General features: G+C 39.6%; 1 protein-coding gene across 2 annotated transcripts in view; it reads right to left on the bottom strand.

Moving 5' to 3' along the window:
• The window catches only part of LOC129767788 (uncharacterized), an 83,863-nt gene extending 65,435 nt beyond the window's left edge, over window positions 1-18,428 (bottom strand). Inside the window, exon 1 of one of the 2 annotated variants that reach the window (XM_055768980.1) lies at window positions 17,613-18,428. In XM_055768980.1, coding sequence (XP_055624955.1) covers window positions 17,613-17,910 — 298 coding nt within the window. In that variant the 5' untranslated portion in view covers window positions 17,911-18,428. The remainder of the gene's footprint in view (window positions 1-17,612) is intronic. The other variant, XM_055768988.1, reaches the window with a different exon arrangement.
• Between the last annotated feature and the right edge of the window lie 4,565 nt (window positions 18,429-22,993).

Genomic DNA, 22,993 nt, shown 5'->3' on the forward strand with positions numbered 1-22,993 from the left:
GCTACCCAAAACATAGCATCCCTAATGTTGATTCGCTTAACCGTGTCATCGAATTCTCCTTGGCATCCAAGAAGCTCACGCATAAGCTTTTGCTTCTAGTTGGACTAGACCATTTGAATAATATTTTAGTCCATGAGCTGTAACAAGGCGATGATTTTTTTTCGATTTTCAAAACATTACCCCGCCAGGCAATTTCTGGCTACGACACTGCAATATAAAAATAATTCAGTGCAAATCAAGGTTATTTTACGTTCACCGAGAGATTTTCTTTCAAATTTTTGTATGATTCGATTATCCGAAGAGAAAAAAACACATTCCGGATTCCGGAACATTCCGGATAATCGAGTTCGAGTACTAACAAACATAAACAATTGAAAATGCTGGAATAAGTGAAAAACCTTCCGTATCCCAAAGTAAACAATCTAGAATGCGCTGCGGACATGTATTGGTAATAATTCAGCAGAAAAAAATGTTCCATCGTTCGATTTTTCGAATAGGGTAAATGATCTTGGTTTGTCCGATTTAGGGTGTTTTTACGCAACTAGTAAATGCAAATCAATTTTTCTTCATGAAACTCGTATATAATCGATACGTGTTTGGGTTTGTTGAAAAGCCCAAGTCTCTAGTTGCTAATACCACCATAAGGCGTTGGAATTATTCAAATTTTTATGTTTTTTACCGATTTACCTCAAAGAGAAATTATGATCATCTTGACCACCTCTGATCATCTTCTTCTTCTTGGATGGCACTAACGTTCTATTGGAACTTTTGCCTTCTCAACGTAGCATCACTTGCGTCATTTTTATTAGTAATACTTGGTTGAGATTTCTATGCCGAATAACACGCCTTAAATGCATTCTGGAGTGGCAAGCTCTGGAATACGCGTGACCACAGTGCAACCAGGAAGAATTTTCTTTGATGAAAAATCCCCCGGCCAGAACGGGAATCGAACCCGAACCCCCGGCATGATAGTGTGGGACGCTAACCACTCGTCCACGGGAGCACCTCTGAACATAGTTTGTCCAAAAAATGATCATGGTTTGTCCGGTTTTAGAAATCACCATTTTTGAATGAAAAAAATCGAATTTTCAAGTAGATGTTACATTTATCATTGTTTGGGTTTACTGTCATCACATTGATCCATTAATAAATTAGGCTTTCTGCAGAACATTCCCTTTTCTTGGACATTTTAAAAGTCTTCACCTCAACACACTCAACATGGAGAAACCTTATTTCTGCTATGCGCGAAGGACACAATAAACAAACTGTAGCGCGCCAAGCGGTTGCCATAGAAATCATGTGGACAAAATAACATTATTGAATTGGACAACTCATGATCAGAATTGAGTTCATCGAAATGCGTTAATTTAATGGTGTAGCTATGGTGTGCAAGCATGATGTTCACAATATTTGTAAGTGTTATAATCCAGAAAAGAATACTTGCTAAATAATCATCTGGAGATTGAATAAAAGTTAGCTCAAATGAGGGGCGCATTGACACCAATAGAACATGTATTTTATAATCCTTTAAAACATGTGAATCCATAAAATTGTACTATAAAACTACTGTAAATCAAGGAAAAGACAATTTTATTTATATGTTTTGAATCATTCGAATTATTATTATTGAATGGCGTTAACGTTCCCTATCAAACTTTTGCCGTCTCAACGTATGCATTAACTAGCGTCATTTATTAATACATAGTTGAGATTTCTTAAGCCAAATAACACGTCTTGAATGTATTCCGAGGGGCCAGCTCTAGAATACGCGTGACCACAGTGCAAGTCGAAGGAAAATTCTTTGACGAAAAATCCTCCGGCCAGAACGGGAATCGAACCCGAGCACTCGGCATGATAATGTGAGACGCTAACCACTCGGCCACGGGTGCACAAGAATCATTCGAATACCTGATTTGATAAAGGTGTGCTGAATTAGAGCATTCAACAAAGTGATCATATTTTCGACTGGACAAACCAAAACCATTTACCTTACTCAATTTCTCCGGCTTTTATTTTCTTGTGGGGGCTCAATCAAATGATTTTTGCCCTAGATCACTATGTGTTTTCTTTCATCAAAGTAATACTGTTCACATATTCTTGTATTTTATTGTTTTTTTAATGAAATTTAAACACGTTTCAGACATACTTGCTTTAAATCGAATTCACTGGCGAACAAAGTTATACAAAATTGAATGTAATTGAAGACATGAAACATTATCGAAGTTACTGTTCGATTTTTGGAACACTATGGGTTAGGCTAATGGGCTGAGCAATTATTTCCACTGATATCTTCCGTCTCTGTCTCCCATGCAGTTATAGGCATATAGACAGTTTTTAGAAACAAACGTTTCAAGTGGTTCACGAACCTATACGTTCGCTCAGCGGTATAAGACTTCCTTCCTCCCTTGTGCAATACCCACATCGACACAAATGCCACACTTTCTTTCGCCTAGACGCCCTTGAAATTTGAAACCATTCACTTAGGGTATGTCGAGTGCTTCGTTCGATTTCGTGTCTACTATGATATGGCCACGGATGTAAAGGGACGGAACGGAACCTAACCTCGCATGTTTGTTGGTACAGGAAAAATGGACGGAACGAGTCTCACTATTTTTGTTCTTATATCCCCCCAGTGAGAGGGTCGGTTTTAATATGGATAAATTGCGGTTTTATGAAAACAAAATGTGGTTGGCTATCATTCCTAGTCAATCATGACAGTTTTTCTCCACCAGCAAAAACTTGCAATGCTATGCTGATAGATATGTGTACTAAAGTCTGTGAAAAACGTATGGGGAAGCATGGAGTTTATTATTTCAGGCATAAGATAATGACTATTGAATTACCGATGTATATATAGACGTTTATTTTTAAACATAGCTTGGCGACTACTCAAGACATTATTGAACGCCCCTGATATATTATACTAGAGTGTTCGAGGACAGAGGTATTGATAACCAGAGAAGCTCTTTCACAACTTTTTTTCTGCTTTCGGTTTTGCATTCCAACCGGAGTGACAATAGTGAATTTGAAGTGAACATATCCTAATCCTAAAGTTATTAATTTTTGAACAGTTACCAGGCGTAATGATTTTTTTTGAGACGTGATCAAGCGAAATGAAGCATTTCAATTCGAGAATACAAATGAATGTGATTCCAATTCGTTGGTAATGATCTTTGTACCTTCGGGCAGTTCTTCCATTTATTCGCTATGTCATAATATCTAAGTATCGTGAAACATCTTAGAATAACAACTAACCAAAGCTTTGTTTCAGGTAATGAAAATAGTTCTCTTCAACCTTATGTTTCCCTTTCCATTCTCATTCCTTCGCAACTTAAATGTTTTCTAAGAAGTCATCAGTTAGAAGGCTGTCTATAGAGAAACATGACAAAGAAGAGAATAGAAACTGATCCTACGGAGCCGACAAATGTACGATAATGTATGGTAGTGTCTCTTTTGATGTATTCCGTCAATCCCGATGGAATTTAAAGATTTCAAACCTTTAATTATAACATACTAAGTACAATTTAAAATATACTTGCTAATCTGCTAATCTATTTGAAGTCTCCGCATTCCTCATAAAGAAAATTATAAACACACGAATACCGTCATAGCCAACCCCCAGTGACAGAGAATGTTGTTTCGCCAATCGAATTATAGCGCTTATCCTTCCCTCTTCGGTACACAGCTCCAGTCGTGGAAAGTCACCCAATCGACGGCATGTGATTATATCTACCTTTCAGAAGCAAATTAATGTCGGGATTAATCTAATCTAATTGGGTGATGCTGGGAATGATACAAGAAAAAAAACCCCAGGCTGGTAACGGAGTTGAATTCAATTTCTTTATCCACCACACTGACACAGCCAGAAAAAGTGTACATCGAAAAACATTGAGATACAACATGGCCAATATACGTAATATGCTTAATTGAGCATAATGGATATGATCTCATGACACGATCCACATTCTTGTAACTATGCCCTCGGTCAGACGACGAGTTTGCATGATTTTCGTACGAACATATTTTGGAAAATGACTGAAAATAAGCGAGTGTTTATTTGGGAAACCTAGTGTGAGCAAATACATACAGTATCATTACGGAATTATTCAACCACCGAACATAAACAATCATCCTTTTTTCCATTGGTGTATTTGTCGTTCTTCACTTCTATCTGTCTATTCAATTCATTTTGTTTTTTTTTTGCGAGATACCTCAAACTTGAATTCATTCACCAATGTGCTCAATGTTGTCTTATATTTTCCATCGTAAGCAATGCGTGTTGGAACTTTGTCTTTTATCTAAATTAAGGTTCCTTCCATGGCCAAACGGTGAGTGTCGCACAATTATCATGATGAAAAACATTTGGCCCGGCATAATACCGAAAAAATACGCTAATTCAATTTAGAGGTATTCAATGTATAAATCAATTTGTTAACATTAGTCAAATTTTACATAGTATTTGACTGAGAAAAAGACTAGTTCAAAATATATTTACATATTTTTTTAAAGAACATTCTCACCGCAACCATGGGCCCCTATCTTGTTGGCTACGTTGGTGCTAAATTAAATTCAGATTCACTTGTTGGTGATTTCATTAGACAGCTGGCCGACGGGTATACTCTTCCTACTTTTTCGCTGGCTTTAATAGTACACTCCAGCGCTAACGAGATCAAATCAACGTAATTAAACAGCAATCAATTTAGGAAATTCATGTTTATGACATTTTGAGATTCTGGCTAGAAGCCGTCTACGAGAAGGCAAAGATCATATGAGCAACTGAATTTTGTAGCAGTTTAATTTTAGAACGGATCATTCATGATAACTCTTGGAATGCTGTAAACAGTACAAATTGATTACTTTCGACATTCGACTCACGTAGTAATCTCAAGGATGTAAATAAAAAATTATGTTTGAATGTTATCGCCGCTTCTGATCCAGGTGGATTTACTCATGAACATTAAATTAAATCATCTCGTTCGTGCTTGTTGATTATTACACTCTTTTTCAAATTGATTTTCCCAAAAAAAAGTTCAGCGAACGAACGTTTTCGCGTAATGAACCCGTAAGCTTCCATGATCTCGAAATTGAACACCATTGGAATTTTTTTTCGGAGCTTTGTGAAGTCTCTTCTCAACGCCGGTAAGCCGCAAACGATTGACATATTGACATATTCAATTGCTGCAAAAAGGGATCGACAACTGGACTTCTTTCGAACAACCGAGGTAGCAAAATGCCGGAAGTCATAATCGGAAAAATGACAAAAAAGCTCCCTTCTCGAGAGAATTCTTTGCGTGAGTTTGAAAAAATTTGTTGGTAATTTGTTCTAACGAAGGGCGAGGCCACTTTCGAGATGAGTCGTGTACTCATTCTGCGCATTCGTTCGTATTGAAGATCCGTTCACAGCAACTGCATCGTCGTTTGAATGAGCTGCTAATATCTTCAAATTCATATTGACATTTTATTTTAATTCATATTTGGACAGTTTTTTATTGCCGTCGTGGAAACATCTCTCAGTTGTCCCTTCAACTGGTGCATAAATTGGCGCGAAATTTCGTTTCCTTGTAGTTTTTCAATTGAAATTGAGTTTGCTACAACGTTCACGAGTTTCTATCTATGAACGTCTCCATAGATAGTTCGTGGATCAAAATGAATACAAAATCCTAGTTCATCGTTATTCATGCACATGCGAGGTTCCTCGCTGCATTCCATTCGTGAGCAAAGCGAGCAGTAGATGGTAAATTTACTCAAAAATTCGGCACGCAACGAACCATTGTGTGAGGAAAGTGGTTTCATCCTGTCCTGTCCTCATAGCATCGATATTTGGCGATAGTAACGTTTGCATTAGAAAAATGGACAAAAATTGTCGATTTTTCATGGTTTTACCTTCACACGCACCGACGAAACTACCCATGCAGCATCAATCATGGTAACCCGTGAGTCAGCAGAAAAAAAATTGACAGATCTATCAGTCAAACTTAAACCGTGATGGCGAAAACAGTGAAGCTACTCCGTTCAGAAGTGTGCGCGTTCAAAGAACGGTACCCCGTCGCGTCGAAAACGGACATCGTGCGGTACTTTGTGGACGCCGGATACGCCCGTTCAGGCATCTATAAAATCTTGGCACTATTTGACAACAATCAGAGCATCGAAAGAAAGCCCGATTCCGGACGGCCGACGACCCTGAGCGACAAGAAGCTCCAAAGGATGCTGAAGAGGAAAATCGAGGGAAAAGTGGTTACATCACTGCGTGCACTTGGCCGGGAGGTCGGTGCAACCGGCCAAACAGTGGATAACATGGACATATATGTCAGGAAGCGAAAGTTCCGTCCACTGGTCTCGGAGCTGCAGGCAATGACGCAGTGGCAGTGGCTGAATAAGATGATCAAGTCGATGTTCCCGCGAATCGCGACGTAGTGGTGGTTATGGACGACGAGACCTATCTCACCTTGGATGGCAACGACTGGCAGGGCACTTCATAGTTTACTTCCATCACGAAGAAAGTGAGCTTCTAAGTGAAGTTTAGTTCACACACCAAATTCCCCAAAAAGGTGTTGCTGTAGCTGACAATCAGCGAGAAGGGGATGTCAAAGCCGCTCTTCTTTAGCTCCGGACAGGCCGTGAAGTTGCGTCGTTCATCAAGAAATACCATAAGGGCGAAGTGGACTCCTGGCCGGATCTGGCATCGACCCACTACTAAGCGGATGCGCGTCCATTTGGCTCTTTTCTTTTGAATGGTTCGTTCTCTCAACATATAGTAGGTATTACTTGCGTCATTTACATAGTACATCGTTGAGATTTTTATGCCGAATAACACGCCTTGAATGTAGTCTGAGTGGCTAGCTCTAGAATACGCCAAGATCACAGTGCAATTCGGAAGAAATTTCTTTTGATTCGACCACGGGAACACAACCACAATAGTAGAAATCGCAAATAGCATCTCTTTATATTTATATTATCTATATTTATACGGACAACGCTTTGGCATACTCTCCATGAGGTTCCGGTGGTCGTTCCAAACCTTCTTCAACGCAGCAAAATAGCCTTGCTTCTTCGTAACGTCAGTTTTGTCCACCTTATTGTCCAAAACCACCCATAAATTTTCAAACAGATTCAAATTCCAAGTCAAGTTTGAGCAAAGGATGCTAACGTAAGCACTGCACTGAGCGGCGCGTTTACAGTGTTAGGAATGCTCAAGAAACGACGATGAATCCATTTTCAATGAAATCCACAGGCTGTCGACAGCGGAAACTGAAGTGTTTATGAGTACGACACGCAACTCAATCAACATGTAGACGAATATTGATTGCTCGAAGAGCCATGGCCTTCTGAGCTAACATTGGTTTTATTCGAATTCTTTCGTAATTATTTTTGGTTCTGTGCCGACCAAAAAAAAAAGGCAGTCCTGAACCGGCCCCCTGTTATTGCTTCGTAGTTATTCGACACGTTGACTCAGGCGCTTATCATCGTTATATCGTTTTAGGACCACCATTTTTGAAAGTGTCGAAAAAAGAAAGATTCGATTTATCCTCTGTTTCTCTTTTTTTTTCAACACTCATGAGCCACGCCGACCAGTAAGTCATAGTTAAAGAGTCATAGTATACATGTCAATGCTGAAGTCACCAAAGAATAAGAATTTTATATTATTAATGGCCGTTGCAATTTAGGGGATCGGGTCAGGGCCACCTTCCCTTAAAGGAAAATGCTTATTCTAAAGAGAGATCTTAGATCACGCTACAAGCATGTGTACATTACTTAACTGGCAACCCTCGTAAATTATAACGCTTAATTTGGAAGACGTAGTCCCCCAACACCTTTGATTGTTACCCGGTTTTAAAAATCTCAGTAGCGAGATATCACGTTGAGCAGTAAGCTGGTTACACTGTACACAAAACTATCGTTGGAATGTAAATATTAAATACAACAATGCTCTATAAGTCGTGTAATTTATCTACTCTGTTAGTCCGGTTGACTTTCTAGGCTCACAAATGTCGAGTCAGCTTTTTTATACATTCACAACTTTTTTATTTTATTCTGGTCGCAAGGCTGAAAAACTTGCAAACGAATTTAGTGAACGAAACTCGGATATACACTAATGGGCGCAAAAAAATCCACCCCTATTTGAAATCAAAGTCTCCCATTATTATTTTTTGTTCAAATTTTCCGGTATTTAAGTCAATATTACGTAGAAGCAAGTACTTAGTAGACCATTTTTACATTTTAAAATCGTTCATTTATTTTTTAGAAAAAAAACAAAAAAAAAATTTGTTCCTAAATAGGTACTTTTAGGGTATGACAAAAAACAATCCACTCCATGAGGTTCCGGAGGTCGTTTCAAACCTTCTTCAACGCAGCAAAATAGTCTTGCTTGTTCTTAACGTCAGTTTTGTGCACCTTATTGTCCAAAATCGCCCATAAATTCTCAATAGGATTCAAATCGGGGCTTTGGGGTGGCCACACCATTGGTTTGATCCGGGCCGATCGGAAGAATACTGCTGTTTTCTTCGCAGAATGCTTCGGGAAGAATCTTGCTGGAAAGAGTAGTTATTCTTCAACCCATTTTTCGCATGGGGTCTTCCAGGTTTTCGCACAAAATGTCGATGTAACCATCGGCAGTGTCAAACATGTCCGGGTCACAAATGCAACTGTGTGAATCAGGACTCTTAAAAATATACTACAAGGTGGGCCAATATATTAAAACCTTCTGCTGCAATCTTAAAAATACAATATTTTTTGTGTACAAAACAATACCATTGAACACGGTTTTGAGAACTATATTCAATACGACATTTTACGTTGGAAACGTTTCGTCTTTTCTATACACAAAAAGGTTTATCTTCGAATAAAGCTTGCTCCTTTACTGCTTTCATACACCGCTCCCCTAACCCACTTATAATCCAAACGATCGCACCATAAACCATAGAATCGTCTCGATTCCACCGATTAGTTCGTCGATGACAGCTAAATTGACGGCAAAATCTTGACTAGCGGATCATATTTTCTTAGTCGGGGCTTGGTCAAAACAAGTCACTACAGGCGAAATGTTGACTAAACAGCTACAAAAATTATGTTCGTGTCAGATGTAAACAACCAGCTGTCAAAATCAAAGGGTGCATCGATAAAAAAAACACGGTAAAACAAATGTACGCAATTGGATTTACCCAAAAGGATACCCAAAAAATACCTATTTAGGAACAAAAGTCTTTTTTTTTGTTTTTCTAAAAAATAAATCAACGATAATGAAATAGGAAAATGGTTTATTTATTTTATTTATTTTATTTACAACAATCAACATGTTGAAAGAACCCTAATGATCCTCTAAGAACCATCTTATTCTAACTTGCTGGAGCTTGCGGATAAGGCGCCTTTTTATTACATCCCTCGTAACATTAAAATCGATGAATTCGATATGTTGATTGAACACGCGATCCATGCTTGCAACGGGCTCATGGTAAGCATAGTTAGTACGCGCTGCAGGAAGGCGAAGAAAATCGTGATTACGTAAATTTCTTCTTCGGGTGTTGAAGTTGAGCTGTCGAAGTATGTAATTCCGGGCAATCGATGTTTCCTTGGATGAGATCAAAGACAAACAGAACATTTGCTGTATTACGTCGTTCGCTAAGCAGATTCAATTCTATGAGATTGCAACGATCCTCGTAGCTAGGGAGGTTCTGAGAATCATTCCCATGGTAGTCGACGTAAAGCGAAGCGTAAAAATTTGCGTTGAATGGACTCAATTCTCTGGATACTGTTTCCGTAATTCGGATCCCAAACTACGGATGAGTACTCCAAGATAGAGCGAACCAGAGAACAGCACAGAGCTGTCGGTAAAATGTTTGGTGATACGAAATATGAAACCAAGAGCTTTAGAAACTACGTATGAAATATTTTCTCGGTTGATGGTATCGTTGATCGTTTCCGAGAGAAAGAGACTGGAACTGGAATGCCGAAAAATTTGAAAAAACTTTTAGTCTTGGAACGCTTTGATTTCAAATGGGGAGGATTTTTTGCGCCCATCAGTGTATAATATTTATTATGGGCATGTGGTGTAGAAGAAATGAGAGAAAGCTAAATATCTGGTCAAATATTTGCTGTTAAATCATAGAATCGTTTGCAAGATTATTTTGCATCCAGCAACGAGTTTTACGAGCTTCCGCCGAACGCCGTTGAGTAATGTCATTCCGTGTGCTTCCTTCAATCATCCGAGCGAGAAGTATAGAAGACGTTAATAATATCATCGTTCGTTAGATAGATTGAGAGAGTAAAATTATTTATGGTGCAAACACAACAGCTCATATTTTAGGAACGAACGATGAACGGGATACGCTTCGATAATTTCGACAATCTGATGATGTGTTATACATCTGCTTTAATAGCAACATCAATGATTCAATTTATTTGAACTTCGTTCCGTAGGTTTAATTCGCAATCAATTTTCTATGACATTCGCCGAAAAAAAAGCCGTGACAACAAAAACAGAAGTTGTTCCATGTATCAAATATTACACATAGAACATGACACATGTTTCTCGCCCATGTCATCAAGAAAAGTTAAATACAATAGAAGCCACACATAGTCATATAATTAGGGGTTACCTTATCTTGTATCGGATAGATTCCGCGGCTCCGGCTGCCTTCAACGAAATTTTATAGTTTTCTCTTTTCTCTTTCCGGGAAAGTAAATATGAGATACATATGTGTGTGAGAGGAAGCCCACGACGCATAGTGTCCTCCATTTGACACATATACTGTGTAAGCTAAAATCAATTGAAAAGCACGTGGGTGGACATGAAATATTGGTGCCAAGGAATGAGACAGACGAACTCACAAAACATAAAGCCCGGTATTTGAATCGGAACGTAGCGCGTCTTAATGGGCATTTCTTTTCGCTTTTATGTGAATTGCCAATAGCCTTCCGAGCTGGTGGGGGTTTCATGCCCAGTGCGCAAAGCTGTGGTACCTTGCCCACGAGAGACACCAGCTAGGCGGCGTATAGATTGGACTAGACATTTTTATGAATCAAAAATCAGCAGTAATTTTTTACACTTGCGTTCCGTTTCTCCTCCGGCATGTTATCTTCGGGATGGTAGCATTGTATTTGAGACGGTGGGAATCCGGAGATTTTTTTTTATTTTCGGATATACCACCACCATTCTACGCTCAAGGTGCAGGAACTAATAAAAGCATAAAGGTGTGCTGTGTTATTAGTTTCTGTTTTCCTTCGTTTCCTAACATCGCTTGCGAGAGGGGAGAAACCGAATGCACTGTCATGGTAAATATAATAAAAAAGGCTCACACACTGGAAGGTATTGTTTTAGCGCAGCAGCGAACCATGGAGTGTTTCCGGTGCTGAGCGTTACAGATGAGGATGGAGGTTCGGTTTGTAGATGCCTATGTATACATCGTGAGTGTGAGATATGGCAAATCCATATCAGCGGAGGTGTTACCTGCCCAATCTTAATCTCGAGAGACGGTTATTGCATTAATACAAAAGGAGTTGATACGCTGTTCTTTTGTTTTTTTTTCTCCGTTGGTGTGAGTCACGGAGATATGCTGAGATATTTGCCAGTACTCGTCTTTGAAAAACGAACATACTAACTTATTCGTAGTGATTTATGAATCAGTAATAGTATTTGAGATTAATAACGTTTTCAGGGATGCTGAATAGCGATACGCAATCGCTCTGTTTAGGTTGGCCTTCCGTGTAAGAACCTTGTGTTCAATGTTATGTAGGGGAGGTGGGGGTAAAACGAACATGTTGAGAAAAACTTCAATTAAATCTTTGGAAATATGTTACCCAAAACTTTGATGCAGTTTCTTGCAATTCAATATACTGTTTCTCTACCTAATTGGCCTGATATTTTACAAAAAAGTGTTTTTCAATGTGTTTTCACTGAAAATTAAACAGACCGAAAAGTACAACATTTTATTCGATGCGGGTAATATGGACATATAGTGGGGGTAATATGGACAGGTTTGTAATATATGAAGCGTAGGGGTTTATCGATCGTGAGAGGAATGATTTTATTCAACCAAGGTCTGAACTCATCACGAATGTCCGTTGAATGATGAAAAAATCTAATTAATCCACCTAGAAGTGATATCGTGCTTTTCAGCAGTATAAACGAACAGACACTTAACTATTTTGCTTTTGGTTCCAGTCAGCTTCTAAACAGTCCACAGGGAATTCCTTAGGAACAGATTAAACAGACTTTTCACAGTCCATCTCACTCCCACTGGGAACTGTCCGTTTTACCCCACCAGTACAATTATTTCCATAATTTAAATTTTCCACTCAAAAATGAATTTACTTTTCAGTACATACCTAATATAGCTTCTTTGTTGACTCACAAACCGAAATATAAACATCAGCGAATTGAATTTTGATATTAAAACACTCAAAATACTAAATATCAAAGCAGCTAAAAATACATCCACACGCGGGATCATGTATGATTTTCGGTTTTTGTTTCTCTTTTCCACTTGAGTATTCATTGCCATAGGGTGGCTTACATATTAGGCTGTCAAAAAAGTCCTGCGGTATTTCCGCGAGGTGTCGTTGTAAGCGCGTAGTTCTAGTTGTATTCATTGTATACTATAGCTTGTTGGAAAGGTATTTTTGCGCGCTATAATATAGTCCTTGATAGTGTTTTGTTTGGTTAAGTCGTTCGTGAGTTAAAGTGTCGCAAATATGGAGCAAAATAAAGAGAAAATCCGACATATTTTACAGTACTACTATGACAAAGGCAAAAATGCATCTCAAGCTGCCAATAAAATTTGTGCAGTTTATGGACCCGATACAGTTTCCATTTCCACCGCACAAGGATGGTTCCAACGTTTTCGTTCTGGTGTAGAGGTCGTCGAAGATGCGCCACGCTCCGGAAGGCCTGTCGTCGGAGGTTGCGACAAAATCGCTGAATTATCCGAGAAAGACCGGCATAGTAGCAGCCGTAGCATCGGCCAAGAGCTGGGGATAAGTCATCGAACCGTTATTAACCATTTGAAGAAGCTTGGATTCACAAAGAAGCTCGATGTATGGGTGCCACACACGTTGACGCAAAAAACATCTTTGACCGTATCGACGCATGTGAATCGCTGCTGAATCGCAACAAAATCGACCCGTTTCTGAAGCGGATGGTGACTGGCGATGAAAAGTGGGTCACTTACGACAACGTGAAGCGCAAACGGTCGTGGTCGAAGCCCGCTGAAGCGGCTCAGACGGTGGCCAAGCCCTCATTAACGGCCAGGAAGGTTCTGCTGTGTGTTTGGAGGGATTGTCAAGGAATAATCTATTATGAGCTGCTTCCCTATGGCCAAACGCTCAATTCGGACCTGTACTGCCAACAACTGGACCGCTCGAAGGTAGCACTCATGAAGAAGAAGCCATCTTTGATAAACAGAAGCCGCATTGTCTTCCATCAGGACAACGTCAGGCCACACACTTCTCTGGTGACGCGCCAGAAGCTGCGGGAGCTCGGATGGGAGGTTCTTTTGCATCCGTCGTATAGTCCGGACCTTGCACCAAGTGATTACCACCTGTTTTTATCCATGGCGAACGAGCTAGGTAGTCAGAAGATAGCCACAAAAGAGGCCTGTGAAAATTGGCTATCCGAGTTTTTTGCCAATAAGGAAGTGAGCTTCTATAACAGGGGTATTATGAAGATGGCATCTCGTTGGGAACAAGTCATCGAACAAAACGGCGTATATTTGACTTAAAACAGATGATTGTAACTAATTTTATGAACAAATGAAGAATCAAAAAAATACCGCAGGACTTTTTTGACAGCCTAATATTATAGAATAACATGAAGAAGGTGTTCTCATTAACGGAAATCTGAAATTCAAAATGTAACTATACAAATCAGCCACCTGTCCATTATACCCCCACTGTTCGTATTACGGGCACGTATATGAGAATTCCACTTATCTTCATTCCCTCTGAACGTAGTATTAATTGATTTCGTTTTTGATTAGAACTTAGTTGATATTTCGATACCGAATAAAACGCCTTGAATGTACTCGATCATGGGAGCCATCTTTATTCACTACATATTAAGTTGTAAAATCTAAAGAAAAATTCTACCGAGGGCCATAAGCTAAGTCTTGGTGTAGAGCAGGGTTGCCATAATAAAATGTGTATTTTCGGTCTGAAAAAATCTTTTTACCTTAGTTTGGTCTCAGAACTGTAGTAACAATAACACTGTAGTAAAAATACAATGGTTCATTGAAATGGAAGAATACATAGTTACCCAGTTACCATTCGATTATCCTGAATTTTAGACTCGATTATCCGGAGTATTTTATTTTTGATTTTCGGAAAATTTGAATAATTTGTATATTAATTCCATATTGAATAGCTGATATGGGTATCAAATGAAAGGACTTGACTAGTAGAATGTACTTAATTATGGAAAATGCAAATCCAAAATGACGGATAACATATTTTCTCAGAACCCCATCAATATGGGTATCAAATGAAAGTGCTCGACTGGTAGAACACAGTAGATCGTGAAAATCCAAATCCAAGATGGCCGCAGTTCCCAAATAAACAAGTGCTTTTTAAAGGTTCTATTCAGCTTGCCCTGTTTGTATGTATGTTTGGGTTAGGGTTGTCCCACATTAATAGAAAATTGACCCCGTTCCTGTTGACTGATTGATCTGAAATTTGGAACATACTTCTAATTCTACTGTCATTATAAAACTGCGTGTTCCATGTTCTTGAAAAATGTAATTTGGCCGCCTATGACTTGATTATCCGGAGTGAGAAAAAATCAATACTCCGGATAATCGAGTCCGACCTGTATTACATCAGCATTTTTCAAAGAGTCAGCGTGAAAAGTTGTCTTAGAGACGAAGTTCATTTTTCAACAAGACATCGATCCTAAACATACCGTCCACGAAACCACTGTGTACTTCCGTGGTTCACGTGCTTTAAGCTATTGGAATGGCCACTACAAAGCCCGGACTTCAATCCAGCAGAAAATTTGTGGTCCTTTTTGGACCAAAATGTAGAGAAGGGAGATGTCTTAAACCACGATAAAATATTTGATCCTTTGTAAAAAGCCTGGATGAACATCAACTCACAACATATCAGAAACCTACATAATTTCCCTGAAATTCCAGAAATCCTGCGTATTTCAAGAAGAGTAAAATAACGCACAAAAAGTATGTTAATTTTTTATTACTGTGGCATACAACAACATGCGTTCGAGCTGTTACAATTTAACTTCTCTGATTATTATATTTTTAGAATTCTACAGAGCTAAACATTGCACCGCCGTTTAACCGTTCACGTATAACAACAAAATAAAATATATAACACTGGTCGTCGGGTAATAGCTCTAACGGTGGCGCTGCCTGCCGTTTTATAAGCCGTTGACAAAGCAGCAGCAGCACATGAGTGGTTTCACCCTTATGTTTTCCTTAGTTTACACCGCTGCAGTTCGGCTGCGGCCGAAACTATCTCCTCCCAGGGAACATACATACAAGGTCAAAACACAAAACGCCGTTGAGCCAAAACGACAAACCCCCTGAACAGTGTGTAGTAATTAAACGACAAAAGTAAAAACAGAGGGTATATAAAAATTACCGCGTTGGCGAGCCTTTATGCGGACAGTAGACTGTGGTGAGATTGAAACGCACATTTCGATGTTATCTAGGATCTTGATTGATGAAATAAAAAAAAGATAAGTGGAATGGAATTGTCCCAACATGGAGCTACAATGAAATGTTCTGCCTGGCGTTTCTGGTGCATCAGACTCTATAGGGAGCGAGACTGGACCTGGACAACATTGATTTTCGTTTTTCGCAAACGATCTGATTCACTAAGTGAATAATAACAGTTCATATTTCAAACAATATTCTAACCATTACATTTTTCCGAAATTATAGTAATTGGAATTGAGCACAGCTGCAGGAAGTCAGTCCGAAATACTTATGAGCCTTCAGTAGATAGGCAAGGACCTTTGTTTTTGTCAGTTGGTAGGAAAATAATTACCTTGGGAAGCACTGTAACTTACCGAAAACCTGCTGCGTTCTCACGACTACTAGACAGCTGACATAGGAGGCCACAGAGCTCGAAATTTTTAAACAATCGGACACCATCAAGGAAACAATGTGAAGTTCAGTAATCGCAGGTGTCGTAAAATGTCGGAGTCGGCTGTTAAAGAACAAAAGGATTCGGTCTTCTTTAATATTAAAGAAGCAGTCTCATGACTAAACTATATTGGCCTTCAAAAAGTTTCATGTTTGAACCTCTTATTAAATTTCTCTCATGTAGATGATTTAAACCATATTTCGGGACATTGGACGACAGCTTACATACGTTTTGGATGGTTCGTCACTCGGGCCACTGCTTGACATCCAGTCCGGAGGAAGAATGTCGGGAGTGAGAATTGAACTCGTGACCTTCGGCGTGAGAGTTACGGATGTGTTAACCACTACGTCAGATCGTCTCCTTCGCTGACATTGAAAGTTCGTTGTGTGATATATCGGAAATAGTAGTATTTTTTGGGAATCAGTTCCACTTTTATAAATCCAATATTTAACATGACAAGATTCTAGGGCATCACGATGAGAACATAGTTCGATATAAATGATGAAAATAGTTCGAACCATGACATGGTACTAAGAAACTTCAATAATCGGACAAAATCGTTGAACTATTGTATACCCCTGAACTTCCAGTAATTACTCCGCGTAAAATCTTTGCTTTTCGACTATATCCGTATCGAGCAAACCGCAACTACACTTGTCGGGGTGGCTCGAAACCAAAGGCCGAAAACGAATAACGACATGTTTTGATGAAATTGATACCATTGTAAGTCGAAACCGGTTGTACCCATTTTGGGCGATTTTTTGGTTCATGCTCGCGTCCCACCCGGGTATGATTATTTTATGTGCAGCTCCGAGCAGCTCATTTTCACTTTCAGGTGTGAGGTGAATTTTATATATTTCTCTCAGAAGAAGTGATTCCCGTTATATGAAGAGAAAAAAATATTGTGCCACTTTCGGAGGCTACAGCGATCTCACAGGCATGCTCCATTTGACGGTACACATTTCACAACAACTGGTGGTTTGAACGCTGACAGCTGACAGTTTTGTTTTATTTGCATTCAATAACTGCATTTGCATGAAAGAACATTTTCGCTGTCATCCTCTCGAGTGCATTGCGACCAAAAAAGCTGTTGCACTGGAACAGATTGGTGGACCATTTGAAAAGGAGGTCGATTTAGTCGTACAATTGTCACCCTTTCAAAGGAAAAAAATGACTGCACACAGCTTTGCGTGCTGTGAACGACACAACCGTAGTAAAATCGATGTAATGCAAACTAATAGGAACAGGAAATACAGGCATCAAATACCGGAAATTTATCCATTTGATTTTACAGGGAGTGCTGCTCGTTTTTCAGTTCATTCCTCTTTGGTTGGGAACGAGAGGGAATACACGGAAGAATCATAAGATAAAAAGCAGGCGGAAAGTAGAAGCATCGCGTATAGTAATGGGAAGAGGAGAGCCGTATGCGCACATAAAAACCAGACAAGAGGTAGTAAAGGAAGATTCCGGCTGTGATGCTGTGTGTGCTGGAGAGAGTGTGCAGTAAGAGGGGTACTTACGGACTGTAACTTGCTTCGGATCGAATTCCTCCACTCGTTTCGAAAGATTGTCGATCCGCTGTTTTATCCCGAGCGATCGCTCACTAACACTAGCCAGTTCCTTGTTGAGTTCGGTGAAGATCTGGTTCGAAATGAGCACCAGTGAGGCCAGCTGGCGTAGAGCATTGCTCAGGGTTAGGTTGGTGATTGCTTCCAATTCATAATCTTGAACTGGAAGTGCAGTGGCGCCACGTGAATATGACGGTTTGTTCGACCGTGCCACATATTTTGGGGTCACTACACGTTGCACGAAAGGCATTTTTGCATCATACTATGAAAGATAATGACCGAAACCGCTGCCGCCGTTGCTGTTCTGCCCACTTGTGCTGCGTTTTCACTATTACAAGATGTTCCACATAGAGACTCACGCTCTCGTGGTTGTATTTTTACATTCGCTTATTTTGTTGCTATTTATGCGGCTCAACTCATCAGGGCATGTTTCACACAATTTATTACTATACACATGAAAAAGCATCCAGATCACGTCACGCCATTGATGAAACGTGCTAAGCTCAGTTTGGATCACAGACACCAACAAACCGATGTCGAACCATTAACTTCCTTGCGGGTAATTCACATCAACAATTCTTTGCACCAAACAGCAACATATGAACAAATATTGAATCATTCTTTTTTTTTGCTACGCAATGAGCAGATGCAGGTACTTGACGGTTGGCGATCATGTCGCAAACCGATTATTCAAATTAAACATAGGCACAAACATTTCTTTGAACACCTGTGGAGAACACTGCAGATGAAACCGGCATCGCAGATCAACCGACGGAACTGAACTAAAGACTGCGCGAGAGAACAACATGCCATAAACTTGTTCTCAACCCCCTCGATACGATAGCTGCTGGAGAACAGCATACAGATGAGCGGAGAGAGTAGCAATGCTGCCCAGAAAGTGAGAGAAGTTGCGTATCATCGTATGCGAGAGAAGTGTTTATACACCGTGTTGCCGGTTTCATTTGAATGAGAAGAATGTTAAATAACTATCGTTATTTAATATCAATCTTTGATTGGAGTAATACTTAATAAAACTTTATGTTTTGTCAATCTCTCTAATACTTCACACAACTGCGATTAATTTAGAATTGATACCGCGTTAGAAAATAAGTTCTTGTTCAATATGAATCAGATTCTATAAATGACACTATGAATTATTTATTCCATCAGAATGTAGATTTAATTACAAAGCAGTTCTCTCGGATGCCTTCTCGGCTTATCCCCGGATAACTTTATAATTCTACATGAAATAAGTCACATCATTCATCGTCGGTCTGATTTATTATAGAGGACTTCTCTGAGTTCCTTTCTAATCTTCCAATTAGTCACCTGTCACCTATTGGTACAATCGCATAGGAAACATGGAATTAAGAAGAGTTCTCTCCTCGCGAATAGAAACATTCCTTTCACTTATTATTGTTAATTGTTGTGCAACGTAAGAACCAAAAACATTCCTTTTTTTCGGATGGTAATTTTATGAATCAGACTGGATTTGTTATTGATTATTTGAAGTCCGAATCGCCGAAATTTGCACCAGTGAAATGGAATGGAAAAGCCAGACAAGAGAAGGCGAGAAAACCCCACATCTTTTTACATGATTTACAAATACTATATAAGTTATCACAATACCATTTCCCAAAGGAAAACGTAAACATCGGGTTTTTCAATAAGTGTTTTTTCTTGCAAATAAAACAAAAACGGTTTGGATATCAATGAAATTCTTTATTCATGTGAAAGTACATTTGATGCCATTATGTATGGAACTCGATTTCTTTTGCATGGCCACCACGGACACGCTTGCAAAAGTCTAGACACCGAACCCAATTTTCGGACGGTTTTCAAGCATAAGTCGGCCGATATTGCTGCAATTTCAAGTTCTATATTCATACGAATTTCATCAATCGTCGCTGACTTGTTGGCATAGACTATAGACTTGACGTAACCCCACAGAAAATAGTCTAACGGCGTCAAATCGCACAACCGAGGCGGCCAACTGACCGGGCCATTTCGTGAGATAACACGCTCACCAAACTTGGTTTTCAATAAATCGATTGTTAAATTCGCTGTGCGGCTTGTGGCGCCGTCCTGTTGAAACATATTCGGTTATCATTGAGCGGTAGCGATTCCCATTCACAGTAACGTGCCGATCATCATCACGGAGAAAGTAAGGCCCAAGGACGCCGCCGGACCATAAACCGCACCAAACCGTTTTTTTTTGGATGCAATGGTGACTCATGGAGTACGTGTGGATTGCTACCAGACCAATAACGCATATTTTGCTTATTGACGAAGCCATTCAGGCAGAAATGAGCCTCATCGCTGAAGATGATTTTTCGATGAAAATCCGGATCATTTTCAACTTGTTGCTCAGCCCAATTCACGAACATACGACGCTTCTGGTGGTCAAGCGGCTTCAGTTCTTGCGTCAATTTGATCTTGTCAGGATGTAGGTCAAGATCTTTTCGCAAAATTTGCCACAACGACGTCACAGAGATGCCCAACACTTGAGAACGACGTGTGAGAGACTGATTTGGGTCTTCTTCAATTGATGCGCTAGAGGCAGCAATATTCTCGACACTACGGGCACTCCTTTGTCTCACTTGCATGGAAAATTTTTGTACTGTGCCTGTGGATTCAATTTTTTCCACTAGACCCCCAATTGTTGATCTGGCAGGACGATAATGACGACCATAAATTGGACGTAGCGCTCTTAAAGTTGAGGCCATTGAATCCAAATTTCGGTAGTAAATTTAAATAATCTCGACTCGTTGTTGTATCGTATACCTTTCCATTATGAAATGGCAAACCTTACTGAAGAGAAATGTCAAGAGAGCGGGAAAGAATATGGCATCGTTTGCTGTCCCCATCGGTCTGCTTTTGTAGTGTCCCTATTGAAATACCCGTTACATGCAAGTTTAGGGAAATTTTTTCCCATCGAAGTATGTACCCTAACACAGCCATCAAAACAATGGTGCCTAGGGAAATTGGCATTGCAAATACATGCAAGTTTGTGGAAATCTTGTTCCCATGAAAGTATGTTTCCCAACACAGTCAATTCGTTACTTACACAGCAAATATGTTGAAAATGGTTTCATTCAATCAATAACTTTGAGTCACAACTGTTTATTAGTTGAAAAATATTTCGAAACTGTTCAGTCATAATGAACCAAATCTTGAAAAGGGCTTCATTTGTTCAATCAAAGTGGACCATGGAAGTATAGGAATCCAAATAACTCTCAGTTTTGGGCATGAAATTTGATGTTTTTTGCAATTATCATAAGTCACAGTATTGCCAGAGAATAGCTAATATTTCTGGGAACAATATATACACAAAATATAGGAGGTTGTTTCCAAGATAAGACCGCATTGTTGACGTAGAACTACGCTGTTATTTTATATAAGTCGCTTGTTTATACCTTCAGATATTATTCTATAATGCTGTGAAATTTTAGAAACAACTGCTTAGTAGAATAATCTCTGAAATGGTTTTTTCATTGTAGAATCAGATGACGATAATTGATTGATGAGTCATTCTTGCCCTCGCAAAACAATCGTATGTCGCAATTTATTTCATGTCAATGCATTGAAAATTTATCTCGAACGCTATTCCGGTGGCCTTTTTCGAAATTGACATAGACTCGTCTACAGTCGATTATATACATGTTGCACCAGCACCATTATTCCATATCTCAAAACTACATCAATATATCTTTGGCACCGCATGGAAACAACAACAATGACAACATGTTATTTAGTATTGCCTCAAAGGAATCGCACCTCTAGGTATCGTTCGTACAACGTGAACCAAGCGCCAAACAAACGTTCACCATAGCATGCATACAGAGCCATTACATTGGTGGCTTGAAACTACTAGGAATATAAACACTTCTCATCATTTTGCGCTATTCTCAAAAGAAACGCTTCGGTTAATATTACTGGCCTCGAAAAGAATTTCATTACTTTTTCATGCTCGAGAGAAGCGCAGCTGTCACCCTTAGTGGAGGAAGTTTTGTTACTGACAAGCAAAACCTAATCACATACAAAATTCCAGAACATTTGCTTTCTTGGTGACTAAACAAGAGAAATAAACTGTTTTTGTGAATAACAACCTCGAAAACAGTAGCAATGCTTCATTATGATGAATATTAGCGCAAATGCAATCCTAGTTGAAGGCAGTTTTGCAACTGGCACGCGAACCCAAATAACTTATAACATTCCAGTAAGACATTCAAGATGCTTGGTATTCCCCAAATAATTTTTGGTGCACAACCTTAACGTCTGCTTCGCCATAACGTCAGTTCAATGCATTGATGCATTCTCAAAGGCACCAACGAAGCCCTTATGAAGACAGAAAATAAACAATCTTAACTGCTTGGAAAATGACTGAATTATGCCACACAGCTTGTACTCTGCTGTAACAGCCATCGATGCGAATTCGCTGATAAGTTTGTCAAGAGCGACCGCCTTCACCACCAGCGGGATGAGCTTGATTTTGGTTGCTGCCTGGGTAACGGCGTTTACATTTTCGACCGACGCGCCGAAATCGCCTACTTCGCTGTTGTTCGGTGCGGTGTCACACTCGCGAAGGTTTGGTTCAGTGCGAGCGTTTTTCACTGCACCAACATCGCGTGCAACATTAGATGACGCTTACCTCGAAATTTTATTGCCCCTGGCAATGCGCTCGTTTTTTGCAGGGCTCCAGCCTGCCTTCCTCTACTTCTTGCTCATCACAACCTACGCGAAGCGTCCAGTTTATGACGCGGAAAGAAAAACGCACGATACGAAAAAAGTGCGCTACACATACAACATCCCGTCTCCGTGAAGGAAACATAAAGGAAGTGTCAAATATTCTCCCATGGAAATCATATGGCAGTATTCACATACACAATCACCGGCTACTTTGACGTCGGCAAAATAAGTTCTAGAGAATAGTTGACGGGACGGTGACGGTGACGCTGTATGTGTAGCGCACTTAACGCGAAAACGAACAGAAAAATCAAACGACGATATCCAAGTTGGATTACCACTGGTGGGGTCCAATCTTAGATCGAAGCGCAACGAAAGCAAAGTGAACTGGATTACTCAACAGTCCGATGCCGAATGAAAGTTTGCCTCAGCGAGATCCACTGCTTATACTCTAGGCAAGTATCCCCCTTAATTTTTCTACTTGTCCTTTTTTTTTCCAAAATATATATTTTATTAAGGCACATGTGGCGTTAGCCTGACGGGGCCGGGAGTCCAATATTTTGACAATTTTTGTCTTACAACTATGTTAGTAATATGTAACCGATTACTCGCGGTTGGCTCGAGGTTAGTATTACAAGTGTTCTCAT

The sequence above is a fragment of the Toxorhynchites rutilus genome, chromosome 1 (assembly GCF_029784135.1).
Source record: "Toxorhynchites rutilus septentrionalis strain SRP chromosome 1, ASM2978413v1, whole genome shotgun sequence".
Lineage (NCBI taxonomy): Eukaryota > Metazoa > Arthropoda > Insecta > Diptera > Culicidae > Toxorhynchites > Toxorhynchites rutilus.